We start from the raw sequence: 19891 nt of genomic DNA on the forward strand, positions 1-19891 counted from the left end.
TCATGTCATACCAGTAAGTTGCTCGCCAGCGAGATCGTTAGCTGGATCAAGTGGAGTCAGACCTGATGGAGATCGGATGCTGCCGGCGGTGGAGGAATGCAGCCATGGTTCCCTTGGTTCCTGGATTGGACATCAGGCTATGTCTTTTATGCGTGCTTCATAGGAGCAGGCCAAGAAAGAAGAAGAAGAAGACTCTCAAACGCCACTCAGGCATGGACTCTGTCCAAAACTGACGAATTCGAGAGGATTATGTTCTGAACATTTGATGACCTCCATGTGGTAGCTGTATGAGTTGTAAACTGATCTCACCATTGTGAGGCAAATTATACTCGTCAGACTCCGTAGAGATTGCCATAGGACCGGAGGACCGAGCACGTAAACTCTTTTTTGACTGTCCACACGGATGGTGAATGCGGTAATGCCCCAGAAATGCTGGAACATTCGATTGGCAGACGACGGTACTCGAACTCGATATCTTGACGTTGGCCAGAGTCGGAAAGCTAAGATGGCTGGCGCTACTGACTGATAAGGATACCATCACTCATGCTCCACAGGGAAGGCTCGAGCCTTGAGAAGATCACAGCGATCTCGTGTTGGAAGGTACTTCCTCTTTCGAGTGGAAAAAGAACAACCGACTAAATTTATTCTTCTTACATAACTATACAAGCAACGCCTACTAGACTCCTAACTCCCGAGGTTGCTATGTTCCACAACATCTCGTTGTCTGAATGAAGAACCCTGTTGAAGATCTGTCACAGTTGGGGGTTGCGTATCCTAGAAAAGAATTGGAGTCCTGGTCATGCTTCATAGTCGTCTACAATAAATTGGACCAAGTAGAAGAAGAAGCAGCTGCTGAATAAGTGGCTAAACTATTTTACCCTATTTGGAGGACATCAAGGACATTTATCAAGGAACATTATTCATAGTCCAGATAATACTATGGAAATATAACCTAAATTAAGGCGAATTCAAGGAAGTTTAATAAATAGACAAAAACCTCAACCGATCGCCATGTACGATCGACTGTTTCTTTGCCACCATGCTTAGAAAAGGATAGCGCAACCGGTTAGGAAAAGGATAGCTGCAACGAAGAGAGTGTCAGCGAGCGCTCCTTGTACTTGCTAGAGCGAGAGGCAACATTAATGCGCTGTTAGTTTCGTACGATGCTTGCTGCAAAAGGGACGCTTGCAGAAATGCATCCTCATTTCATTGGTTTCACCGTGTTATTGGTGATAAATATCGCTTACTGCGAGATAAACGCGAACGATGATGTACTCGGGTGTCGTTTAGAATCCGGAGAACCTGTAGATTGGTAAGAATGCTTTCATTTTAGCATCTAGAATCCCTTCCTTAATCCAGTGTTCCGCGTCCCTTTTTTTGTTTTGGCCTAGGTACTACCTGTACAAATTGCCGAAAGAATCCACCGAGCGTGATTCACCGACGAATGGCTTGCGTTACACGTACGTATCATCGAAGGATGAAGCCGGGCCGGACACTCCCCTACAGTGGCACACCGCCCGGTACAGCGTGAACGAATCCGCCAGTGCACCGGGCAGTACGATCATTCCCTCGACCCGCGATCCTTCCACCCAGCTTACGATCATGTACAACGATGAACCGACGAACGGACCGGTCGATATGGTGCGGGGCCATGCGAAGGGTGTAGTCAGCACGGACGGTACCACCGGCTTTTGGTTGATCCATTCCGTGCCCAAATTCCCACCCGCAATCGGTGCCGAGTACGGCTATCCGCACACCGGCATGCTGTACGGACAGAGCTTCCTGTGCATTTCGCTAGCCGCCGATCAGATGGAAACGGTTGGCCGCCAGCTACTGTACAACGAGGTGACCGTTTATTCGTCCAGTATCCCACCGGCACTGGCCGGCCGGTTTCCCACCCTGAAACGTGCGGCCGAAATGGCACCGACGGATAAATCGCCCCCGTTTTACAGCCAGCAAACGATCCGATCGCGCGACGGTGTGGAGTTCGTTACGTTTGCGAAGAGTCGGCAGTTTGGGAAGGAGCTGTACGCGGATTGGATGGCGCCGGCACTGGACACGGGACTGATGGTGGAAAGTTGGCAGCATGGGGCGGGTAATTTGCCGAGCGAATGTTTCGATGGTCAACAGCGTCACAGTGTGTTGAATGTGCGGGAAGTTTCGGTGGGCCGGGAGGATCGCTTCAAAACGCTCAAGGATCATTCGAAGTGGGCTGTGGGAGGGGGAAGTGCCGAGGGATGGATCTGTGTGGGGGACATAAATAGGCAGGAGCATCAGAAGCAGCGTGGCGGTGGGAGCGTTTGCCAGGCGTCGGTGCGCGTGGCCACACTCTACCGGGGAATGATCGATGACGTTGAACCGTGTCCGAAACCGTGAAGAGAGATCGGTTTGCTGGATGTAAAGTGAAATACATAAATAGGCAGTGAAATTGGAGCCGGTATGTTGAATTGTGGCGCTTTTTAAGTAGTAGTGGTAGAAAGTAGTGCTTATTTAGTTAATGTAGTTTTGTGTGTGTAGGTGTAGAATTGTTCCTCCAGTCACCAATCAACAACCAGTTCCGGCCAAGAAAGGTATGTTTTAAAATATTCTACTAATATGATCTGATCGTAACATTCTTGGTGAAGGTTCGGGATTGTAAGTAAATTAAGATTTATTTAACTTTTTTAATAACATTTTGTATTTATTACGATGCATTTCCACGACAACTTCCGCCCTATGAAGCATTCTTTAGTTTCCGCTTGATGCTCTTCACGAGCATCGTTGTGGCCACGTCCTTCCGTGCCACTTTCGGTTCCGCCGCCGCCGTCGCCGCCGCTCCATTCCCTCCTTCTCTCACGTCGTTCTCCGCCAGCTGACGCTTGCGCAGCTTCGTCTCGATCAGCCGTTCCATCGCTTTCGTCTTCTTAAAGGCCGGATTGGTCGGATCGATGTTGAAGTCCGGTTTCGAGTAGATCGCAGTGAAGCGGGGATCTTCCACGTTCACCTCGAAATCATCCGCCGCCTGCTTGCTGTTGCGCTGTTCCTCGATCTGCCGGCGGCTCTTCTTGAGCAGATGGCGTCGTTTCGATTTCGATACGGTCGCGAGATCGATCTCACTCTCCTGGATCGCACGCAGATTAAAGTGAGCCCGATTATCTTCCCCATCGTCCAGCATAAGTTCCAGCTCGGCCCGGCGACGTGCCGACTCTTCCGCGTCGCGTTCCTCCTGCTCTTTCGCCTGTTTGGCGGCTTCGCGGTCCTTCTGTTTGGATTTTTTCTTATCGCCCAGCGCAAACTCTTTCTCGTTGAAGGCGCTCGCAAAGAATGGATCGTTCAGATCCACACCGTACGGTAGGTCGTCGTCCGAGCTTTCGTCCTCCTGCTTGGTGGGCTCTCCGTCAGCACCGTCCAGCTCACCGCGTTTGCGACGCTTCTTCAGTTCCTTCCGGCGTTTGCTTTTCTCCTTCTTTTTGAGCAAAATCTTCTCGAAAGGATTCACGTCGTCGTTAGGTTTCTGTTTAGCTCGATCATCTTCCGATTCCTCATCTGATTGATCGTTCGGTGCTTGCTTGCCGTCTTTGCCGTTCACCTCCCAGGAGAATTCCATTCCCACCTTTTCGTTCTCTCCCGCCTGCTCCTGTTCCTTGATGTCGTTTAGCAGGGCACGATACTTGGCGATCATTTTCTCTTTGCGACTACTTCCTTTTGATTCACCTTCCGAGTCGGAACCACCGTCTGCATCATCGTCCTCGGAACCACTGTTACTACCCGGTGCTCGTAGTCGTACGGTTGGACGTTTGGATCTGCCGTTGGTCGTCTCATCACCATCATCTCCCTCCTCGTCACTGCTCGAACACACCACGTACTTTTTGAGCTCGTGCTCTGGCAGATTAGCCCATTTGCCGTCCCGTAGCTTCTCGTTGAACTCCTTACGGTCGGGATCGTTCTCGTCCCAGGTTAGCTCGACCTTAGCCTGGTGCAGTGCCTTCGTTGCGTAGATCCGCGGCACGTACTTGCCCACCTCGGGCAGCTCGGTACAGTGATCTTTCGGCTCATCGTCAAACTCCATATCGTCCGGAATGAAACGCAGGTCTAGCTTGTTGGCCGTACTTTCGTACTCGATCCCATCGCACTCGGCGTAGATTTTATCCGCCGTCGCAACGGAATCACATTCCGCAACGGCGTAATAGTACTTCAAACGATTTAGCTGATATTCCCGCAAACGTTCCTTTTGGACCTCTTCGTCCTCGTCGTTCTCTTCGCCGGAACTTTCGATTGTGCGCTCGGTCAACTCTTGGGGGCCACGTTCTTCCTCCTCCTTTAGGCGTTGTTTGCCAAATTCCGAAGGATAAATCTGGAAATATAAGGGATTATTTAAACTAGATGATCGTTCGATTGATCGAGCCCGCTTACCGTTACACTCTTTATGGCCGATCCCGGGGGCAGAAAGGAACTAAGCAGCACCATAACATCCACCGCTCGTACCCGATCCCAATCCATATTGCAGACAGCCAACCTTCTGGTCGATTCATCCGTCCTTTCGGCATCTGCATCCAGTGCACCCCAGACGTGCTCGATGAACACATCCTCCTCGTCCTCGCTCCCATCCGAATCACCGTCCGAGGATGATTCCGATCCCAGCACTCCCTCACCGCGGGCAAAATCCACGTCCATGTCCTTCAACCGTTTCTTAACGTTGGTCGACAGTCCCGCTTTCTTTTCCTCCTCGGTCAGCTCAAGCCCTTCGTCGGCGTCCGATTCGGAATCGCTTCCGGCCCGACCCTCCATGGCACGTTCCTCACGCTCGCGTTCCCGTTCTGCCTCCTGTTCATTTTCCTCGTCCGAATCGAGATGGTAAAACTTCCGGAGCATGTCCGAATCCGTTTTCTTAATCTTGCGACCGTACTTATCCATAGTCGCTTTTTGATTAAATCGCTCATCTTCGAACATGGCCTTGAATCGGTTATCGATTGTGACCTTTTTCTTCGATTTCGGAATGCCATGGTAGCGCGGGTTGTTGATCAGATGGGCGAACCGATCGTCGTCCCACATTTTCGGAGCTTTACCATTGCCGGCAGAAGCTGTTGCGCCCGATTCTGTGCCGTTTGATTTTTGGGATTTTTGATCACTCTTCCCTTTGCCGGGAGTTCCGTTCTGTTTCTTCGAGTCCTTCATTGTTGCAGGATAATAGTACAACTTGAAAAATAAAGGAAATTAGCTGATTTCATGTGGTTTTCACTGTGCGAGCGAGTTCGGTACACGACGTAAACAATGCGGCATGGGCAGTTTGACAGCGGATTGAGCGAGGAAGACGTAAATAAAGCCCGGTGAAAAAACTAACACATAGCTTGTACACTGTCATGACGTTTTAAGAAATTCAAAACTGGCAGAAAAATTGAACATAATTCAGGAAATTAAATGGCCCTTCGATCTTTTAATTGTAAAACATGTTAACAATAGCTCTATTTAGTTGGTTTAAAACTGAAAAACATGATATCAAAACGATTGCACCGTAAAATGCTGGCTATCCTAACCTGTAAAACACACTGCACTGACAGCATATGTGTATTGCGTGTAGTTGGGCTTTGACAGAACACGCTGAAAACACACATCATGTAACAGAACGGTTGTGTTGTTTCGCGAAATTTTGTGTACAAATAATTTCTAAACCCGCCGGTTGACCCACTCTTCACTGCATTCGGCCAACAGCGACCACGGCCACTATGTTTCACATATGGCGCACCACAACTCGCTGCAAACGAGCAGTACCGGGATACGGTCACATCCGGCGGATACTGCAACCAGCGCCTTGCCGGCAGTTCCATACACCCTGTCCGGTTCGGTATTGTAGTGGTAATGTGGTAGGAGAAACCCTCGCCCGAATACTTTCCTAATGTGCTTTCTTCTGTTGCAGCCAATAGCGTAAGGACGTTTGATACAATGTTGACCGCTAGACGTGCGGAGGCCAGAAGAAGCATACTGGTGCAGGTGAGCTCGGAACGATCGTACAACGAGTTGTACCATTACTGTTCCCAGTTCGGCACCATCGAAAGCTCCCACCACTACCGGGTGGAGGGTGATGCGGATGGCGATTGTCACTACATACTGCTCGAGTTTAGTTCGTCCGCCCAGGCGGATGCCGCCATGCAGTCCGGTGTGTTCAGTACCGAGCGGCCAGGCGTACGTGCGCGGTCCATTTTCATGTGGTTCCGCACCGGTCCCAAACCGAAACTAATCGCACGCGAAGAACCCAAACGACCACTTGCCCTGGTAGCCGGTACAAATGCGATCGAAGAAGCGGAACTGAACGGTCTGCTCTCTTCGGCGGAAAGCATCGACGATCAGGTGACGATACTATATCGTCTAACGAAGCTTAACGACCTGGGCAAGCGATTACGCTTCCTGGCCGTGCGACAGCTGGAATCTTCACTGCAGGGAATGTTCCCGCAGGCGGTTGCCCATCCGTTCGGTTCGTCCGTGAATGGGTACGGTCGGATGGGATGCGATCTGGACGTGATACTCGATCTGGACTCACGGTCCGGCGAACCACCGGATCGAAACTCTCGGCTGGTGTACCACACCAAGGCAACCAATCCGAACGAACGCACCCAAGTCCAACGGCAGCTGGAATCGATCGGAGATGTGCTGCAGCTGTTTCTGCCCGGCGTTAACAGTGTGCGCCGAATATTGAAGGCTCGTGTACCGATCGTCAAGTACCATCATGAGCATTTGGACCTCGAAATTGACCTCACGATGAACAATACGGCTGGGGTTTACATGTCCGAGCTGTTGTATCTGTTCGGACAGCTGGATGCACGCGTCCGTCCGCTTACGTTCTGCGTGCGCCGTTGGGCACAATCGGTCGGGCTAACGAATCAAACGCCGGGCTATTGGATAACGAACTTTTCGCTCACCATGCTGGTCATGTACTTCTTGCAACAGCTATCCCGCCCCATACTGCCATCCATCAACCGATTGATTCAGCTCAGTGCGGCGGCATCGTCACATCAGCAGCCCAGCTCCCCACCGGTCACCCGGTTCGGTGAGGGTGAAGCCGAATGGGCGTACACGTTCCTGAAAAACCCTTCCATTTACGGGTCGTTCCGGAGCGACAATGAGTCAACGCTCGAGCAGCTGTTGATGGAGTTTTTCGAGTTTTACTCACAGTTTGATTTTAACCAGCGTGCAATCAGTCTCAACTTGGGCGCGACCATCCTCAAACCCGACCACAGCCCCATGTACATCGTCAACCCGCTGGAAACGGTGCTGAACGTCAGCAAGAACGTTAATCTCGAGGAAACGGAACTGTTCCGCATGCAGGTACGCAATGCCGTGTGGCTGTTGGAAGCGCACGGGAAAGAATCTAGCACCGGCACCGGGCCGGGTGCTACCGAACCGTGGGGCCTCGTTAGTTTGTTCGGTCCAAAGCAGCAGCAGCGGATAACGCCCCAAATGTTCTTTACCAAGCGTATGCTTAACGTTAAGGATATCTTCGACGAGGTGCCGGTGGATGAACCGCAGACCACCACCACCCAGTATCGGAATACGGCGGTTAAAAACCAAATCGCTGCCATACAGCGGACGACAAAGGCAGAAATACACAAGCTCAGTACGGGCGGGCCTCGGGTGGATGCGAGGACTTCCAGCACCTCGCTAGAAGGAACGGGCGTAAAGCTAAAGCGAAACACAAAACGACGGTGATAGTGGCCCGTTGAACCGTGAAATATTTGTTTAGAGAGAAGAGGATTTAAAATAAAAGAAACCGGAAATGACACGAAACTTACGCAAACGGAGTTAAAATTACCGTGAATAAGAGGAAGAAAGAAGGCAGGTATGTATGTTTGATTTCTTTATTTTTCAATATTAATGTTTTTCATCATCCCGAGCAAAACGCGTTCACGTGCACACATCGATCGATCCACCAGAGTAAAAACACTAGAAAAACTGAACCACAACTCCTGCCTTGCTCCCACTACTGTTTTCGGGGTTCCGGGGATGAATTAGCCGAGGGGTGCAACATCCGGGTTTCACAGTTTTACGGCTTCGCACTTCAAAAATGGTTCAAAATGGTTGCGTCCTCCATCTGGCGACAGCATCCTCTGCATGCCTAACGTTCCACATCCACATCTTAAGGATAACAACACAACAAGGGACAACCTATTAACAAATACTTGTCGCTTTACGTTCAAAGCTATCCACCATGGAGGAGATCATTGTCGCCCTTTTCTGGATGGTGAAGCAACCTAAAACCACCAACATACACGGCACACGTACACCGAATACAGGAAGGATACAGAGCAGTAAATAGGATATCAAAACGCTTGAAGCTGACATCAAAAGCGAATATTGCGATTCTGTCTTGGGTTTTGCGTTTGGGTGTGTATGTGTGTGTGCTGTCCAAATCTCTGGTAAAGTCCTGTTTGAAGTGTTTCTTGTGCAGTCGTGTTCCACGGTGCCCCCTGTACAGTGTCCATCCCCGTAACGCTAAAACGATCTAGTTTCACTCGCTCTCTCTCTCTCTCTCGCTCGCTAATCAATCGATGTACCAGGATTATATGTACAGTAATGATGATCGTGATGATGATGATGCTGGTGCAAAACAAATTCGACCATCACCCCGGGTGCTTGTTGGATGGTGATCTTCTTGTCTATCTAAAACTTCACACACTATCGACTATCGTGGGGCCTATGGGCTAACGCGGAAAACTCTAACCGATAAACAACAGAATGGAAAGAATCCTCCTTATTCTTGCTCCTAACAAACCTCTCCTACACGTTGCACAGAAAGGATGAAGAGACGATCGCTAGGAATTACTATATCTATATACTTTTCCTCTGTTCCACATCTCACTTTGCTACTAGAATAAGGAATTCATTCGCGCACGCGGAATCACTACATGCATTTGCCATAACTACGACTTTCGTGCGTGCGGGATGATTGAGGTGTGAGGCATTTTGGAGCCCGGCTGGTTTAAAACTTATCTTTTTAAGCCTTTTTTTTTCGCTATTCGCAGTGGCATAAAAGGAAAGGATCATTTAAAATACATCCCCTGAATTTGGGATGCTGCACACGAGAAGCACGGCGAGACGTTTTTGGCCCTATGAAAAACAGGGAAACGAAATCCAACGACATGAGCTTAATATGTTTCCAAAGTGTAAGGATTTTTGATTATTTTTTTTTTCGATCCACCATAATATCCATTTTAATAATCTCGTAATCTCGTGCGAAAGCGAACAGAGTGTTATACATTCGTGAACGTACTAGACTCGGCTTTGCAAATATTTTTCCTTTTCCAATCTCTAAACCTTCCTGTGCTGCTAATTCTCTCTCGATTCTTCCGTTTGCTCCTCAAATAGCGCTTCAATTCATAGTATAGTAGTGTAGGAATGCATGCAATAAGGATTAAAATAAATTAATTACACGACGAATCGCAAACAACCTTGGACTGGGAAAATACAGGGCCGGGGGGGGGGGGGGGGGGGAGAAGGTTTTGTGGGTTTATGTGCGGGGGTGTGTGACTTTTCCGAGCAGCTGTGTGTGTGTGTGCTATTTGCTATCTCTAGTTAAAGAAGGAAGACCTTTTAGGCTGATAACGATGACTCTTGGTTTCGATGTCGGTACGAGGGATCGAACGTAAACTTAAAGCTAACTGCACGGTAGCACTGTACAACAGAACGGAAAATTACCAAGTCGCGTACTCAAGGATAAATCTAGGGACACGGAAGGCAATCGATTTTCCGCACGATTTCTCCTAGATCGCATCTCAGTACCGCAACCAACATAACAGAACAGCGCCAAAATGTATGCAATCAGTGTTACATGCGTTTGCGATGAGATTGATTTATCTACTGGCCGTTCCGTGCCGCGGGGGTTTTCTTTTTCTCTCTCATCTATCTATCATTGGCGGCTGACCGAAACCCGGATGGAAGGGAGTGGGAGACACGTTGACGTCTACTGTCGCCGGTTCACGACACCGGTCCGTTCGCGGCTGTCCTCACGTCCGATGCTGTTCCGGCTGCGCGGTGGCGACGTATTGTTGGTCCCGTTCGGTCCGAGGCGCGTCTTGCGCGAACGTTTAAATTTGGCCATATCCTCACCGAACACGTCACCCGTCCTGAGTGCCGAAATGAGGTCATCGAACTCACCCTTGTTGTTTGCGTCGGCCGCCGTTACCGGGCCACCGTTGGTACCGTTGGTGTGCTTCGACTTGAGACCCAGCTTACCGGCCACCGAATTCAGCAGACCTTCCTTCGATTTACGTTCAATGGTACGTTTCTTGAGCTAACAAGAGAGAAGAATCACATGTTTGGTTGAGGTCGTAACGAATATAATGAGGGGTATGATAGTTTACCTCGGCCTCCTGTTTGGCACGCTTTTCCTCCTCTTCCTGACGCCGCCGGAAGTTCTCATTGTCCTGCTTGGCCTCCATTAGGGCGGACAGGAACCCATCGAAGATGCCGAAGAACTCTTCCGGCTGCACGACCGAACCATCCTCACCAAAGAGTCGAACGGCGCGATCAAACCTTGAAACGAATACATACGACCTTAGTATAATTCTGTCTCACGGACTTTAACTACTCATCATAACGTACCTCGTTTTCATATCTTGAAACTGGTCCTCCAGCTCGGCAAAACGTACCGATGCCTGCGCGTGGAATTCACGCATCACCGGCAGGAAGCGATCACCGGGCTGCGATGCACCGCTACTCCGATGGAACTCGATCTCACGGTTCACTTCCGCCAGTCCGGCACGAAGCATCGTAATGTCTTTGTCCATCTCGCCGAGCGACACCTTGGACGCTTCCTTCACGTGCGGCAGATCTTCCTCGAGCGTAAGGATGTCTTTAAACTTCTTCTCGATGATTTGCACCAGATAGTGAAGCAGCGTAGTGCCCTTAGCCGCACTAGACTTTGTGTCCGCCAGGCGGTTGAGCGAGGCGAGTCGGAAACCGGACGCATTGCCACGCGCTCCACGGTTCATGTAGTTGCCGAGCGCCAGGACTAGCTCGAGCAGTTTGCGCAGCTTGCGGGATCGAGCTACTTCGCGCGATGCCTCCATAACGCTGGCGATCCTTGGGGCTAGATCGTTTACGGTGACCTGGAAACGCTTCTTGTAGTGTAGGCTGCGCAACCGCTGCTCGTAGTGAGGTATCCTGCAAGTGGAAGGTGAGGTTATAGTGTGACTTCTCGCGATCGAGATTAACCGGGAGCAGTTGGGACTTACTTTGAGATTTCGTAAAGAAACCGATCGGCACGTGCCAGTGAGTCAATGTCTTCCGAATGTTCGTCCAAGAGTGCACGCTCTTCGGCCGATGGCGTAAACTTGAGCAATTGCTCCACCATGTCGATCGGTAGCTGCTCATTGGAGTCCATCGACAAGATAGCCCTAGAATGAGACGTTTGTGAGTGGGATTGTACAAGCCACCTGTAAGAGATCGAGAATAGAGCAGAGATACTTACTTGGAGATCTCCTCATCAGTCATCTTTAGTTTGCTGAGCAGAATGGTACAGTTCTGTGCTCGTCGTCCATCAATTACGGACAAAATCTTGGCCTTGTTCTTGCCGATCAATCGTAGATCCTCGATCGAACCATCGTTCTGTGGAAGTGGAAGTGTTCTTTAGAAAGTAGTCTTTACCGGACACCGTCCGATCACTTACCGCAACACCGTTCTTCTGGTAGGCGGAGAACAGCTTATCGATCGATTCGAGCTCAATGCTGTTGTACCACTTGGTATCGTCCAGCTCGCTCCACACCGTGCCCTGCAGCTTGCTGTCGGGCAGCTTCGACCAGTTGAAACTCTTGAGCGGGTTGGCCGGCTGGGGAACGTTCTTCTTCGGTGCTTCCGGCGCTTTGGGAGCGGCGGGTGCCTGCGGTCCGGCCGGCGCCATTTTCGGCAAACCACCGGGTGCGGGTGGTGGTGGCGGTGCGGCAGGCATCATCATTGGTGGTGGTGGAGGAGGTGGTAGTTTGCAGGGTCCTGGTGGTGGTGGTGGTGGAGGTGACGTTGCCTGTCCATTACAATTGGCTCCCTGCAATCCGGCAACCTTCTGATCGTCGGGAATGCTACCCTCCGTGACGAGACGCTCCAGCCGGAGCCGTTCCTGCTGCTCACTGACAAACCGATGCTGCAGATCTTCGGCGCGCATCTCCGCATTGAGGGCTCGCTGTACCGCCTGCGAATGATTGGCACTTTCCTTCTCGAGCCGCTCACGCATACGGGCCAGCGAGGTTTCGAGGTCTTCCTTTTCTTGCGTCCGATGGTCGAGATCCTGTTCCTTTTTGGCGAGTCGGGCCGTGATTTCGGAGTTTTCACGCTCCAGATCTTCGGCCCGGGTGCGTGCCGCTACCAGCTCTTCCTCCTTGACGAGCAACTTAACGATCTTGCGCACATCGATCGAGAGTGGTGCTACATCCGGATCCTGCAGTTTGAGCGATGCAGACGCAACCGAGCCCGTTTCGGAGCGTTTGTCCACACCGGGTGCATCCGGATCGAGACAGTCACTGGCAGGACGCTCCTCGTGCTGCAACACCAACTGCTGCACAACCCTATCGAACAGTAGCCAGTGCTGAGCGTTCGGCCCGGTGCTGGGAGGGGGCAGCAGCAGCATATGCTGCAACAGCGACAGTAGATGCGGATAGGCCGGCGAATGACTTAGTTTCCGGCGTATCAGATCAAACATGGCCGAAGCGCTCTTGGTGTCCACGTGCTCGTGGTCGAACTTGCGCGCCAGCTCCTTCTCGTCCTCGTTGCGCACCATCTCGAAAAAGTCAAGATGGCGGTTGAGTGTATCGTTTTCGTGCTTGCGCAGCTTGTCGATGACGGGCTGGATGCCAAGCATCAGGAACTCGTAGCGCAGATGCAACCGAAATTCGAGATTCTCCTGGCCGGGGCCGTAGTTCAGCACGGCGTTGATAAACGACATGATGGCCGTCTTGAGGTTGACGTCATCCCGGTACGCACCGGTCGAGCGGTCGAGATCGTTCACGATGCCCTGAAAGCGGGCCCGTTCCGCCGCGTACTCCTGGTAGTTGAGCATCGCGGTTAGCACCTTCTTGTGTCCGCCCGGCACCAAACATACTGCGCCGAGTATTTCCAGTGCGGCAATCTTTGTCTTGATATTGTCCGCCGCCAGCGACCGTGCGATCGTATCGATACCGGTCGGGTGGGCAAGCACATGCGAACGGCCGGTAGAGTTGTTCATCAGCGCCTTAATACATCCGATCAGGCTGGTGTGCAGCGGACTGTTCGCTACCCGTATATCGAGCACCTGCAGCAGCTCGAGCAGTGCCGGCAGTCCTTGCAGTTCGATAAACCGAATCACGAAGCTGTGTGCCGAGGTACGGAGGGCCGTCTTGAGCGCATCGAACAGCGCTGTTTGCGACTCGATCTTGGGACCGTACTCGTGCGTCGGGGATTCGTCCGGTGCGCATGCCTTCAGCTGTACCGCCATATCCTTTAACCGTTCGATGTAGTGTTCGGGCGAGGGTGGCACTGTTTGGAGCGGTGTACCGTTCGGTCCACTGTCGAGCGGGCTTTTGCGCGAGCAGTAGATTTGCCACTTTTTCTGCGGTGGTAGGCTCATCATGGCCGCTTTGTTCGGTGCGGTAAGGTCCAGCTCCTCGACCAGCTCCGCGAACTTGCTGTCCAGCTCGTCGATGGCCGGCATCGGTTGGGTGGGTGTGAGTGTTTGCAGGGAGAACACTCCTTCGACCACACAGATTTCGGGTGGTTCGTCATCCTGTGAGAGATAAAAATGGGATTAGAAGAGCTTCCAACAGGTAACTGGTTTCGGAGGTGTTATACGAACTTTCTTGAAGAATATGTACATAAAGATTTTTTCTACAAAAAAGATGATCTTCGACAGTAGTTCCATTGAAAAAGGGTTAATTTTTCCGAAAAAGAAAAACAAGAAACAAACTTTCCGCTAAAACCGCATCTCCCTAACTTTCGGTTGTCAGTAAACTAATTGCATTATAGGATGCTTTGTTGAAACCAATGTTGCAGTGCAAGGATTGATTGAAGCAATCGGTATAAAAAATGAAGTCGTATTCAATCAGAATTCCGAATAGACATGGTTAGAAAATTTTGTTCAAAGTTGTTGACAAAATTAGTGCCAGTATAGTCGCTGAAGATATACCAAAGTAAGGTTGGCACAGCTAGCGCCTCGGCCACTGGGCCGCCTCTACAAGGAATTAGTATTCCATAATCCAAAAGTATGTTCCAATAGCTAAAGATCACTTGAGGCGTTGAGAAATTCGGCTCTTTCTTTTTCTTTTTCTTGGCTTAAAAATCTATTGAGTCATGCCGGTCATCTAATGGCTTACTAGACTTATTGAGACAGCTACGTGAGCTGGATAGTCAGTCCACGCTATCCAGCTAGGGTTCGGACGGAATGTGATCCCAGGTTCAATCGTGTGAGAAGCTGTTGTCTAGCCTCCATTAATGCGGCAAATTCTATCGGACGACCCAATATCATCTCTGCATCCCAGGTTAGGTCGAGCCCATGTGGATGGTCAAAAGGCATTTTGGTCTAGGTTGTCCGGTAGTATTATTTTGACGTGCCTGGTCCACTCATTTAATTTACTCAAGTCTGGTATTCATGCAGCTCGCCCAGTATCACTTGTCAGGCATTCTTCCCTGAATACGACTAACAGGCTATCGTCTACTTTGGGACGAGTCCACGTCCCAGAGGCGTATGTGAAGATAAGTTGTTTGTTTTAAGTAACCAACTTACATTTTTTATTTCACTTGCTTTTCAATGTTTATCTGCGGTCATACTTTGTATAATATCTTGAAGTTGCTATCAACTTAGCTTACACGGGAACAGCATTCTGAGTGTCTCATAAAAATATACACAAAGTATAAAATATTTTGGCTTTAAAAATGCTTCCTAAATAAACTGCAACGAGTCTACAAAGGTGCCACAAACAACAATCGATTCTCCATACTTGGAATTGCTTAGCTCTTCTTGGTGCGTTTATTTGCAACCTTTCATGCTGTAATGCCATACAAATAGAGCTCTTCCTGGCTAACCCATTCTCCCATTCCGACGCACTCGCACGGGATGATTAGTATTATTCAATTTGCAAAATTTACTCTACATGAAAAACGCTCCGTTTCGGTCCGGCAACCGAGAAGAACCGTAAAATTGGCCCGAATCGAAAGAATTGATCCGATTTTTCGTGGGTATTGCATAGCTGAGTGAAAATGGCTCGAGTTAAAGCGTACGGAATCGGCATTGGAACGATCGAATTAAACTTCGGGATGCTGGGTATTATTGCTTCCCTGAGGTCTGTAAAATGGGTTGGAGATGGTAAAGGTCGATCGCGAAAAGGTTCGTCTGCAACATGATGCTACTGAACTTTGGATGCCCTTACACAGGTCCGTGAGCGATGGTGCTTTATAGGAAGTCGATCAAAATCGTGTTCCTCTTCCTTTTTTGTTTTGGGTGGGATTCGCCCTCGCCCGATCAACGGAGCGGTTTCTTCCGATAAGTAGTAGCATTAGGCCCCAACCGTAGATTATGATTGATTAGGTACGTGCCCAACATTAGATGAATGTTGTTCGCTCAATTTGTGCAGGAAATCGATCTATATTTCGATCGTTCAGCGTAATGACGATTGAATCACGAATCAAGCTGTAAACGTAAAGAAAACTGTACCACTGGAGCAACACAGTCCTATCAACTACTTCCACCAAGTCCGAAAGGTCGGTAGGCGTGAGAAAGCTCGAGTAAATAGAAATGTAAGCTACAAAAAAAAACAACTACCAGACTGGTATTTTCCTGTGCTAGTACATCGTTTCCCATGGCTAGCTCGGTTGGTTGAAATTGATTTTACTGTTCAGTCACATTTGTTTCTGTGACCGTCATTGACACCAATTCGCTAAAAACGAGCAAAAGTGAAAGATTACTTGTTAAAACATTTCCACCAACAGTCTGCCGACGATGGTCGCGAATTGTCGCAGCGATCGTTGATAATGGTGCGCTGTTTTGTTTTCATGTTCATAATGATACCAGTGAGCGGCGGTGGTGGTGCGAACTTTTGCGGTCATAATAAGACGTCTAGAATATTTTACGATTAACTTTCAAGGTTTGTTGGTCAAACAAGCGGTGTCTCTGGGGTGGTTGTTTAGTTTTATGGGGTAGAAATTGCTTCATTGACAAAAGTTATGAATGACTTTTTGTTTTGTATTCCAAATTGGACAAATATTGCCTTTGGGAACAGCTAGTTGAGTTCAGGAAGTGTTACTGATAGTCAAATCAAATTAATCAAATCGATAAGTACGGACTCCTCAAACTGCTTATAGTTCGGTTAAATCACCGCTCTTCAGAATCCGACGATCAATCCTCTCTTCCTTAGCACTGGATGAAATTTTGATCCCTGGTTCTAGCCGTCTGAAGACCGGTGCCTCTATCAACTCGGCCATTGGAGCGTATCTGTAAATCATCTGCTCTTGCTGTAATATAACTCTTCTAAGACTTGGTCCAGTATTGCTGTCTGTGAATATCCTAGTCAGGTTGTGTCAGAGTTGCCATCAAGTTATCTGCCTGGGATATTCGTTTTGTTTGCTTTTTAGCCCTAAAGCTGTAGTAGTACGACTTCTGAGAAATTCGATCTCCTCTTCTTCTTCGCAACTACAACCTGAAAAGATCTTCAGAGGCATTATGACTTCCTTGACTTAATATTACCACTAGTAGGATAGTCATTCCTCACTACGGAGAGACGATCTTGATGCGATTTGAATCCCTGTCCTGCAATGTGAAAACCGATATCGCTCCCTTCACAGCATCCGGATCATCCCAAAATGTTATTTCTTTAATTCTTGAGTAATTTGATGTATATTGTGAAGCTCAATCAAGCCATATTTATGAGAACAAATCAATTATGTTAGTGTTAGTCTCCTTGGCTAATCTATATATTCTTTAACCTCATACACGAACCTCTTTTCTTGTTTCAATCAGCGTTCCTTGCAGCGTCACACAACAGTACAACCGTCGATAAAGTTTTGCTCCCGGTAATCACATAACATTCGTAAAATAGTGCTAGACGTGAGCTGCCTATCTTCGAATGCTTACGCGTCTGACCGTATCGTGGGACCATTCGGCGTACGAAGAATTATATCATACGGGCTGCCGGAAACATATCGAACCTTAATGCGTTGTGCTCGCTCTCGCTGCACAGAGCCTTGCACCGCACAGCCGCACACTTACCATTAACACCGTTTTTTAATGCTGTCGTGTGCTAATAGGTCGACTAGGACAAATTAAACCCGCTCATAATCAATCGTCCCGGGGAAAAATTGTGAGTGTCCTCGGTTGAGGTCATTACACAATGCTGCAACATGGCGACGAGAAGCGTGAACATCCCTACGACCACAGTAGCCTTAGGAGAAGATATTTAACATTACGGAATATATTGAACGATTATTCGCCACGCAGAAAAACAGTCAAGATAAGGGTCTCTCCTGTAGCCCATAAAAGGGGTACAACCTTGCAAGAAAACCTTGCACACGAAGCATTAACACCTTCGGCGCTTAAAATTATGGCTCGACACAGGATCGTTTCCTTATTGTTCATCCGTGCCGGACAGACGCATTATGCATTGCGAAATAAAGCTCGTCACAATATTATCCTCTCAACCGTATCCAAACTCATCGTTCAGAAGCTGTTTATCAACCGTAACCGAATGTCAGTGTCAGCGACTTCGAAGGACAAACACCTTGGGGGTGTTCAGGCCTCAGCAAACCAGGCTGTGTCACATCACTGACGGTCAGGGTCAGTCTTTCTTCTTGCGCAGTACCGGAGGAGTGCGATGGAGATCGATTTCACCAATTGTGGAATGCTATGTGGCGCGCGGTGTGATGACTGATGTCCTCCCATAATTTGCGTACGGTCAGCAACAATACATTGATCTTGGCATACTTCTTCTCCTTGCTGAGCTGGAGCTTCCTTTTGGAGAAGATAATTGCGCTATAAATTGCGCCAGGTAGTAAACTCTCATATTGGATGTGCGCGTATGGCGCTTACCAAGGAAATGAACAGTGAGGGTCGTACGAGAAGGAGAAAGGCGAACAGAATGGCATTGCTTCATTAGGATCCAATCCCTTACATCATCAGCTTCCCCTTTTAAGGCTTTATTGTACGAGGGGTTGGACATTGCATTACCAAAACAAAATCAGTAATTGACATTTCAAAATGTCCTTCTAGGTAGGAGTTCAATGTTTTAATCAATTCTTGAGACTTTAAAAAGTGCCATAAAATCGCGTTAATCGTAAACCGATTTGTGTCCATTTTATTGCACATAAAAATATTATCTTTACTCATCGAGCATATGCACGCGTAAAATGGAATTAACCATGGAAAGCTCATGCGTTTATTTTATGATCTCACGGCTTAAAGCCACATGCTCTGTAGTTTAAAAATAGAAATAAAAACTAGACGTTCGTTCGTTACACCATGCTCTCGGTGCTAGAAAGATACACCGAGACACCAACTCCCGGCCGCCTGCCCTATCGAGCATGGGTGCCGTTTAATTACTAATAAACACACTCATTTATCTTATCGAGTTCGCGAGAGAATGTCCTCTCTTCCGCGGGAAGTACACAAGGCATGCGAACTATTGGAGAGTAATGTGTTCCGCCAAAGATAGTAAATCATTTGCAGGCAGACAACGATTAAAATCATGCCATAAATCAGCAGCATATATTGGTGCCCGGTGCCGGGTGAACCTTTCTTCCTAATGTTCGATCACTGTTACAAATAATTGAAATGCTCTCAAGAAATGGGAAGTGCCTTATCCTGCGGGATTGGAAAGAAGAGAGTGGCCTCCACGGTCGTGAAGGCGTACGCACGATCGATTCGCTGGGCGCGCATATCGCGATCATGTACAACATCATGATAAATTGCTTCTATCGATCGGCTTAGCCGATATGATCAATCGAGAGTGAAACCGTCTAACGCCTGCCTGAAGCTCGTTCGAAACCGGTAAGTAATTCTTGCACCGTGAGCTCCACTATCGCATGTGTCGAAATTTCCATTCCAACCGGGTTCCTGGGTGGTGAACAGCCCCCGATGCGGAAGTGTTTGTGGAATTTGGACCGAACTCGGACGCAGTTTCCATCCGCACACCCGTCGTACCCGTAACGAGCGACTATCGGTTGATAAATGATCGTACACCAAATCGACGGGTTCGTGTACGCGCAGGACTTCTTGTGGCTGCCGGTGGCGACGCAGCACCGACGCGATTACGGAACTTGTTGCTGCTCAGTGTGTCCCCCTAGGCGCCCCCGGGGGGAGTTCTTTGCGAGTGGTACTTCCGAATGGTGAATAAATCGACGCCCATGTTAGGCGATAAATTGGAAGCGTTACACACGGCTCACGCAGTGGCCGATGATTTAACCGATCCGGTCGCACAGTGTGTAACAGTATCGTTTGTAGCTATAATGGTTGTACTTTAATCGAATTAGGTTCAATTTGGTTAGTTAAAGGTGAGCTGGAAAGGAGATTGGTCGCTAGGAACGTGATGTGTGTTGAGCGGAGAAAATCAGTTTAGAGGACTAATTTATTTGCCATACAATTCGAATAAAAACGAAAGACTGCATTGACGCATGTCAGCAAGCGACGAACCTTCAAGCATGAAATAAAATTTCAAAAGAGTTGGGGAGTTGAGGAAGCTCATCTAAAAATGTTTTTTTTTTAAACTTGATTAAAAAATTGATTAAAAATTGATACTAGGAAAAAATGAAAGACTTTATGCAGTCTAATTCACCAAGCGACGAACCCAGAAATGAAAGTAAAACTTTGGGTACTTTGGCAAATAATTATCGATGGTTATGTTTTTCTAATCATGGCTATAGATTAGCATCAAAAACATACTATCGTGATACTCATAAGTACAGCATAGCATGA

The 19891-nt window shown here is 48.6% G+C and overlaps 4 protein-coding genes across 10 annotated transcripts in view; 2 read left to right on the forward strand and 2 right to left on the reverse strand.

Moving 5' to 3' along the window:
* Positions 1–1136: 1136 nt before the first annotated feature.
* Positions 1137–2447, forward strand: LOC118502761 (plancitoxin-1). Its single transcript, XM_036035340.1, has 2 exons — positions 1137–1312; positions 1392–2447. The coding sequence occupies exons 1-2, from the start codon at positions 1164–1166 to the stop codon at positions 2374–2376; spliced, it is 1134 nt and encodes a 377-aa protein (XP_035891233.1). The 5' UTR covers positions 1137–1163; the 3' UTR covers positions 2377–2447.
* A 168-nt stretch (positions 2448–2615) lies between these two features.
* On the reverse strand, positions 2616–5281 carry LOC118502759 (ESF1 homolog). The gene is made up of 2 exons (XM_036035337.1): positions 4393–5281; positions 2616–4333 (listed from the first exon to the last, which is right to left on the reverse strand). The coding sequence occupies exons 1-2, from the start codon at positions 5152–5154 to the stop codon at positions 2714–2716; spliced, it is 2382 nt and encodes a 793-aa protein (XP_035891230.1). The 5' UTR covers positions 5155–5281; the 3' UTR covers positions 2616–2713.
* A 266-nt stretch (positions 5282–5547) lies between these two features.
* LOC118502760 (poly(A) RNA polymerase, mitochondrial) lies at positions 5548–7762 on the forward strand. The gene is made up of 2 exons (XM_036035339.1): positions 5548–5832; positions 5894–7762. The coding sequence occupies exons 1-2, from the start codon at positions 5703–5705 to the stop codon at positions 7678–7680; spliced, it is 1917 nt and encodes a 638-aa protein (XP_035891232.1). The 5' UTR covers positions 5548–5702; the 3' UTR covers positions 7681–7762.
* A 544-nt stretch (positions 7763–8306) lies between these two features.
* Positions 8307–19891, reverse strand: part of LOC118502758 (disheveled-associated activator of morphogenesis 1) — a 94270-nt gene continuing 82685 nt past the window's right edge. For all 7 annotated transcript variants that reach the window (XM_036035333.1, XM_036035334.1, XM_036035336.1 and 4 more), the window contains 6 exons: positions 11639–13720; positions 11441–11577; positions 11205–11366; positions 10573–11133; positions 10332–10503; positions 8307–10261 (listed from right to left, as the gene is read on the reverse strand). In XM_036035333.1, the coding sequence (XP_035891226.1) occupies positions 9932–10261; positions 10332–10503; positions 10573–11133; positions 11205–11366; positions 11441–11577; positions 11639–13720 (3444 nt within the window). In that variant the 3' untranslated portion in view covers positions 8307–9931. The remainder of the gene's footprint in view (positions 10262–10331; positions 10504–10572; positions 11134–11204; positions 11367–11440; positions 11578–11638; positions 13721–19891) is intronic.

The sequence above is a fragment of the Anopheles stephensi genome, chromosome 2, assembly GCF_013141755.1.
Source record: "Anopheles stephensi strain Indian chromosome 2, UCI_ANSTEP_V1.0, whole genome shotgun sequence".
NCBI lineage: Eukaryota > Metazoa > Arthropoda > Insecta > Diptera > Culicidae > Anopheles > Anopheles stephensi.